General features: G+C 44.1%; 1 protein-coding gene across 1 annotated transcript in view; it reads left to right on the plus strand.

Moving 5' to 3' along the window:
• MICALL2 (MICAL like 2) overlaps positions 1-6,532 on the plus strand; it is a 44,656-nt gene extending 38,124 nt beyond the window's left edge. The window contains exons 14-18 of the mRNA XM_072120383.1: positions 336-426; positions 3,119-3,192; positions 3,571-3,685; positions 4,995-5,044; positions 5,727-6,532. Coding sequence (XP_071976484.1) covers positions 336-426; positions 3,119-3,192; positions 3,571-3,685; positions 4,995-5,044; positions 5,727-5,827 — 431 coding nt within the window. The 3' untranslated portion in view covers positions 5,828-6,532. The remainder of the gene's footprint in view (positions 1-335; positions 427-3,118; positions 3,193-3,570; positions 3,686-4,994; positions 5,045-5,726) is intronic.
• The last annotated feature ends 1,241 nt before the right edge of the window (positions 6,533-7,773 follow it).

The raw sequence follows: 7,773 nt of genomic DNA on the forward strand, positions 1-7,773 counted from the left end.
CTCAGCGTTAGAGGAGGCTAGCTCACTAGACAATGAATCCCTCCATATATCCAAGGATAGAGCAAAACTGAGCATGTGCGTCCACCGCCGCATCAATAATAAGGTGGACACAGTAAAGTTTATTCATAAAAACAACAGCAGGTGGCGCTATACTAAGTTTTCAAATTGTGATGAGCACAATAAAAATCATGATGATTTTGGGCAAATGGTATAATTCTGTGGTGAAACATCTTAGTTGAGGTGTGGATCTAGGGGCCACAATAAGACGCTATGTATAGGATGGAAGCCTCTGAGTCTTAATGAATGGTAAAATACTATTATCGTCTGTCATGTAGATGAATCGGAGGACTCGCTTATGGTCGACTGGTTCAAGCTCATCCATGAGAAACAACTGCTGCTGAGACAGGAATCAGAGCTGAATTACATGTGAGTATGATGCGATACCTGATGATGACCTGGTCTTCTATACCGTACATGGTAGGAGGTTACCTGGGACTCGTGGCATTAGATCTTCAGAGTTTGTTACATCCCCCGGAAAGGACGGAGTTGCTGATGGATTATACATTAAAGGAACACTCCAGTCACAGCTGATGCATTGAATTAAACCTTGTGCTGGACCTGAAGGAAGGAGCAGGACTCCATGTTCTATGAATACAATGGAGATAAGTCCTGCTCCTCCCTGTAGGCCCTGCACCATGTGGTATTATTCAATGAATGAGCTTTGACTGGAGCGTTCCTTTAAATACCTTTATAACATCTTCATAAACACAGTCCATTTATCTGATAAGGGATGAAAGTAGACTAACATACACAGACTCCCGCTCTGTCCGTCATGCTTTACCCTGCAGTCTCCTCATATTTATTTTTTTTTTTTGCAGAGATAATGGTAGTATAAATTACACCTCTAGATATTTATAGGGAACCTGTCACCAGAGGTCTATTTTTCCTGGGGACAGGTTCCCATAGACACTGTAATGTATTATGCGGACATGCTTTTATCACATCTTTTGTCTTCCATTGTTCATAAAATAAGCGTTCTTTAACGTTACCTGGCTCCCTGCCAGCATCTCCCTGCAAGTCCTGGGGGAAGCTCCTCTTCAAAATCTGACCTGCGCTTATTCATTACCATATTTTGTGCCCAGAGCCCCTGGCTAATCAATATTCAACCCCCCCCCCCCCCATCCTGCCATTGTCCCTCCCCCATGACATCGGCTCACTGCACTACTTTATGGTGCCAATGGGACCATGTTCCCTTTAATTGATAGATAATCTTTCACTTTTCAACAAAAACGTTGCATAAATCAGTATAACAAGTGACAACAACTTTGTAATATATCATCTCCCTTCCTCCTTCCTACCTGCTAATCTGCTTTTCACTCTGCCTTATTGATCTTCTGTCTTGTTGCTAGCAAGATGGAATTCAGCAAGAATTTTAGATTACATAGAGGTCTATGGAGTAAAAAGGAGGGAGAGGGAGTCACATCAGTTACGCTCTATCCCACAAGCTCTATGGAGAGGGGAGCAGTGAGTCACATCAGTTACGCTCTATCCCACAAGCTCTATGGAGAGGGGAGCAGTGAGTCACATCAGTTACGCTCTATCCCACAAGCTCTATGGAGAGGGGAGCAGTGAGTCACATCAGTTACGCTCTATCCCACAAGCTCTATGGAGAGGGGAGCAGTGAGTCACATCAGTTACGCTCTATCCCACAAGCTCTATGGAGAGGGGAGCAGTGAGTCACAGCAGCTAGGCTCTATCCCACAAGCTCTATGGAGAGGGGAGCAGTGAGTCACATCAGTTACGCTCTATCCCACAAGCTCTATGGAGAGGGGAGCAGTGAGTCACATCAGTTACGCTCTATTCCACAAGCTCTATGGAGAGGGGAGCAGTGAGTCACATCAGTTACGCTCTATCCCACAAGCTCTATGGAGAGGGGAGCAGTGAGTCACATCAGTTACGCTCTATTCCACAAGCTCTATGGAGAGGGGAGCAGTGAGTCACAGCAGCTACGCTCTAACCTACAAGCTCTATGGAGAGGGGAGCAGTGAGTCACAGCAGCTAGGCTCTATCCCACAAGCTCTATGGAGCGGGGAGCAGTGAGTCACATCAGTTACGCTCTATCCCACAAGCTCTATGGAGAGGGGAGCAGTGAGTCACATCAGTTACGCTCTATCCCACAAGCTCTATGGAGCGGGGAGCAGTGAGTCACAGCAGCTAGGCTCTATCCCACAAGCTCTATGGAGCGGGGAGCAGTGAGTCACATCAGTTACGCTCTATCCCACAAGCTCTATGGAGCGGGGAGCAGTGAGTCACATCAGTTACGCTCTATGGAGAGGGGAGCAGTGAGTCACAGCAGCTAGGCTCTATCCCACAAGCTCTATGGAGCGGGGAGCAGTGAGTCACATCAGTTACGCTCTATCCCACAAGCTCTATGGAGCGGGGAGCAGTGAGTCACATCAGTTACGCTCTATCCCACAAGCTCTATGGAGCGGGGAGCAGTGAGTCACAGCAGCTAGGCTCTATCCCACAAGCTCTATGGAGAGGGGAGCAGTGAGTCACAGCAGCTAGGCTCTATCCCACAAGCTCTATGGAGCGGGGAGCAGTGAGTCACAGCAGCTAGGCTCTAGATCCACCTAGTAGCTTTAAGAGCAGGGTCCAGAGAAGAGAGCAACTTGAAAATGAATGGACTACTACTTTCTGCAAAGTTTGGTATAAGGAGAGGTCCACTGTAACAAAATAACAGTGGTTGTCCATTTTCCTCTGCGTTTTAAAGCTAAGTAATATGTTATGTCATCTGTTCACTATATTGCTATATGGCCGCTTAGATGGAACATGTCCTATGTCGCACACATGGAGACCTATAGCCCTCGGACCCTGAGCCTCCAGCTACACCACCCCGCAGAGCAAACATTCCCAGCCACTGATGCCTTTCCTGTATGAAGAACATGAAAGGCTGGATTTATTGTAACCGTTCCCATTGTATCATCCACTGAGGAGCGGGCAGGGGGTGCATGTGTTGGCAGACTCCCGGCTCTGTAAACAAGCGCTGATATGAAAGATAGTAGCCTGGCTGCGTCTCGGTATACAGCCTACTAATGGTTCTGTCACTGTCTTCCAGATCCAGACAGCAGGCTCTAGAGGACCAGCAGCAGGACGTGGAGACCGAGCTCCGAAATCTCATGAACAAGCCAGGTGAGCCTGTGGAAGGTGACCCTAAACTTGTGCATAGGGGGGTGAAAGTCATGGGGTGACCTATAGTCTGATCTCCTGAGCATGCAGGATAAGATAAATGAAGGCTGATGGGCCATGTATCATGTACTTACTTCCCATCCTGCAGCTGGACGATCTAGGAACAAATTTGTGGTCAGAATTTTGACATGAGTAACGTAAATGCTCCAAACGAGGATCAGGAATTCTCGAGGGGGAGGCACTTTAACTCTCAAATTGTATCATTGTAGACCCCATGTGCATCACAATGGATAAGCCAAAAAATACCCCCTCTCCTGTCAACAATTGGGTCCTATTCAGGTTGTCTCACCATAGAATGTCTTGTATCATCTCTACTTGTAGAACATCAGAAATCTGAAAGGGACAAGACCAGAGAGAAGGAACTTCTAGAGAAGTATCTGCTCATAGTCAATGACCGGAGTGAGATTATCGAGTGCCTGGATGAAGACCGGTTACGGTAAGAAGAACTTCCCTGAATCTAGAACCCATTTAATTCTATTCCATTGTCTTCAGTCATTTTTAACATCTCGGGGTTGAGGTTGGTGCCACCTCCTGTTAGCTCCGGAGACATGGCTGGCCATAATTTATTCCAAATAGTCGATATATTAGATAAAACGTTGGGTTTAGGGGCCAAGTATCTCATGTACATCAAGCGATTTACTGCAGACAGTGCATGATGGGAATACGGATCGGGTCTCGTTTGCTGGAGAATAAAGGTCTTGTTTTCTGGATGTGTTGAGAAGCCCAGATTCTATGAACGCATCATAAAATATAATTTCTCGGAAATGACTTTATATTGCTGGAAAGGCCAGAGTAGATGAGAGTGGAATGAGGAAGGACATGAATCCTACGATCATCTACTGATCCAGACATGAGCTTGGATATATATTTGGATTATTAGGAAGGCCATGGATAAGGGATCGGAGGCTGAGTAATAGGAGACTTTAGGAGGACCTTTCACCACCTGCACCCACTCCAACTCTTTGCGCTCAGTAATAATTTTGGACAAACACGTAGCAGGTCCTCCTGTCCCAGCTGGAGGACAGGGTTGGGGTGTAGTGTGATTTATGGCCAATAAAAGCTTGTTTCCTCATTGCTGTCCTTTGCCCGCAGCCGTATTATATACATGAATAGTAGAACGTGACCTGTAAAAGCAGACGCGCAAGTTACCTAAAAATATTAGCGCTCACTTACTCCTTACCCTGTCTATAATTATTAGCTGTGCTTAGTATGCTACACTTATCCCCGCTGTAGATTTGATTTCTGATACAAGAGATATCACATCAGATATTCTGATTCAAAGGGGGTCGGTGGGTCTAAAATGCCTCCCAGATCACTAATTAAAGGGGATGAAACAGACCTCAAACGGATGAAGGAACATAGAGATCATAAAATGTTTATGGTTATGCAAATTAGCCGGAAAGTGCACAGGGGGCGGGCCTTATTGTCTTTAAAGAGGCTCTAAATCGTAGTTCTTTGTATAGAGTGCATCGATATAGGAGGAGAACTGGAGATCTGTAAGTGCACTTTAGGTCCCATCACCGTGCTCTTGCAGACTATGGATATTTTATGGCTGTATTGATACTGCCTCCTACTGGCCAGACTCTTTAATAACCTGTAGCATTTGTAGGTTCATTCAGGTGTCCTATAGCGTCAGGAACTCTGCAGACTGCGGCAGATTAACCATTTAGGCCCTGTCCAGTATCCACTTTGAAGATGATGTCTAGGTTTTTCGGTATTCTTACCCATAATACTCTCTGTTACAGGGAAAAGGAAGAGGATGAAATGATGGAACATATGATCAGGAAACATTCGGGTAAGTAAGGCTCAGCTTCTTCTTCACAGACACGAGTTCATCCCTCTTGGGGTGCTCGCACGTGACCGAGTTCATGCTGGTTAACTCGAGTTCATGTTGATGCTGTATTTAAGGCAATCTTCAGGAAGTCAAAGACACTTAGATCCAGGCACGGGGACTCTGGTATCTTCTAATATTTGTTATCCATGGCCTCCTTCCTTCTAAAATCAACTTTTAAAATGATGCTGGGGTGTGTAACCAGAGTTCTTCCATGCTCTACCTTTATAGGCTGTTATACTGTCCCCCTTCCCTTAGAGGAAGAAGTTTTAGCAAAGGGGGAAAGGGAAAAGTGCTTCTGTACAGTGTAACAGCCCATGAAGCTAAAGGACGTAGGTGGTAACAACCCCCAGAGCTCTTCTGGCACATTTAGCATAATTTAAAAAGTTGATTTTAGAAGGAAGGAAGTCATGGATAACAAATATGAGGAGATTTTCTCATAGATCCAGGCACAGTGACTGTGGTAGTGTCCCTGGTTTATCATGATAGATTTTGATGTTAGATTTCCTTTTAAATATATTTTACTATATTGTGATTTAAACTCATTGTACATGTACTATTCCTTTCCGTTTTTTAAAAAATGAATAAAATACAAGATGCAGAAAAAAAATTGATATACTCCATTAAACATCACTTTTTCTTCCAGATTCCCAACAGAAGCAGCCGAGTCCGGAGCCAAACCTCAAGAGGAGATCCAGATTCAGCTTCTCGGGCTGGTTAAAGCCAAAAGATAAGAACAAGACCTAAGACACGGATGTGATCTCTTGTGGAAACACTGGATCTCCGCTCACACTACTTAGGAGAATGGCCAGCGGATCTCATGCAAGCATTAACTCTTTGTGTGCCACCCTGGCTTTAGGCGTCCACTTCAGCAGTGTTTGCATTGGGACATTATATCGCCTGATACTGAAGGTTAAGAACTTGTAGACGTGTCGCTTATCACGTGACGGTGACCTCAGGTGTCGGCTAGTACTGTATCGGCTTCCTTGTGTGAGTCACAGTGTCAGAAAATTTCCCGATGTCGACTGCCAGCTATAAGCCTTGTTTACACACCATGACGTATGGCCCAAGTCTGTAAACCAGTCCCCTTTAAGAAAAAATAGGGCTATGGGAGGCGTCTTCTATAGTATCTGTACAGGTAGTGATCACAATGTGATTGAGAATACTTCTGTACCCGCACCACAATCCGAGCACAATCCAAAGTCTTCCATTGTCCGGGACACCAGGGAACGTTTACCCAGTGGACTCCGAACATTCCCTGCACCACGTGGTCAGGCCTGCCCGGGATCTGTATTTTCTTTGCTTTTCTGTTTGCAATTTGCTGCTTGGAAAGGAGCAAAAAAAAGTTTGAAAGCTTCTGTCTTTTTGTGCACTTTTATTTAAGAAAAATATGTGTTTTCATTGCATAACGAAAATGAAGAGATATCCTGAATAAATATATTCTTTATTTTAGTTATTGTGTGTGTATTGTAGGATGGATTGATTTGTGTGTGTGTGTAATACAACTGCTTTTTATCAGGGGCTTACTTGGAGAGAATGCGAGATCCTAAAGTCCTGCTCCTCCCTTCAGACCCTGCACAGGGTATAACTCAATGAATCAGCTGTGACTGGAGCGTTCCTTTAAATTTCAAGTTCACAGGAAATATTTCCAGCATTATTACAGTGATAGGGAAAGGCCGCCACCATGTGGCTACTATTGGGTATGGCAGTACGTGCAATAAATTTGTCCTCCTACACAATAAGTGCGGTAGTTTATACACTGCTGCCATATTTAATTACATTATTACATCTACTTGCAGATGCACTTTATTTATTAAAAAATGACTAATCATTCTGTTTGAAGGCTTTTGATGCTACATATAAAAGTTTTTAGTGTTCTCTATTGCAATTATAGTAAGAGTAGCAGTATAGCTTATACTTTCTGTACACAAGGTGGAAACATATATATAGTACAAATATTTTAAAGGCCATTTATCACATGATGAAGGATTGTAAGCCCAGCACACTGACATACTGGTGTGCGTTGCATCTGTCCGGATCAGCGCTTCTTATGCCCTTAGCTTTAAAAGTTATGCAAATAAATTTAAGGGGCTTCAGGCTCCACTCCATCAACACCTATGACTCCTTCAGGTTTATTTGCATAATTTTAAAAACCAGGGCATAAGAAGCTAAAAAGAAGAGCAGATCCTACCAGTATGTCAGTCTGCTTGGTTTACAATCCTTCATCCTTTAATGTCTGCTCTGTGTTATTAAAAGTAACAGTGCCATTGCCTTTTTGAAGCGAAGGTGTTAGGGACAACTAACTTGTCAATTGTTCCAATAAAATCCAGCAGAAATTTGAAAGCAGCTGAGAAATAGAATGCTGGAAAGATATCAGGATGTGAAGTGGATTGTATCTACAGCTTTGTATCTGTCTTTTATTCAGATTTTTCCCTAACCTGTTGATCATAAGTGGACCTTTGGTGGATCCAAGATTCTCTGAAAGGAGCGATGGAGATCGAAGATGCTACTTTACACCAGTAACTTCCCTGATTTCTATGTTTTGTGTACAGTCAAAGAGAAGAGAAAAAAAGCGCCACACCTGTCCATGGGTTGTGACCGGTACTGCAACCGAGCTTTACTGATGTAGCTGCAGTAGCACACACACACAGCTAGGTATGGATCTATTTTTGGAACAAAGCAGCCATGGAAAT

Source organism: Engystomops pustulosus, chromosome 8 (assembly GCF_040894005.1).
Source record: "Engystomops pustulosus chromosome 8, aEngPut4.maternal, whole genome shotgun sequence".
Taxonomy (NCBI): domain Eukaryota; kingdom Metazoa; phylum Chordata; class Amphibia; order Anura; family Leptodactylidae; genus Engystomops; species Engystomops pustulosus.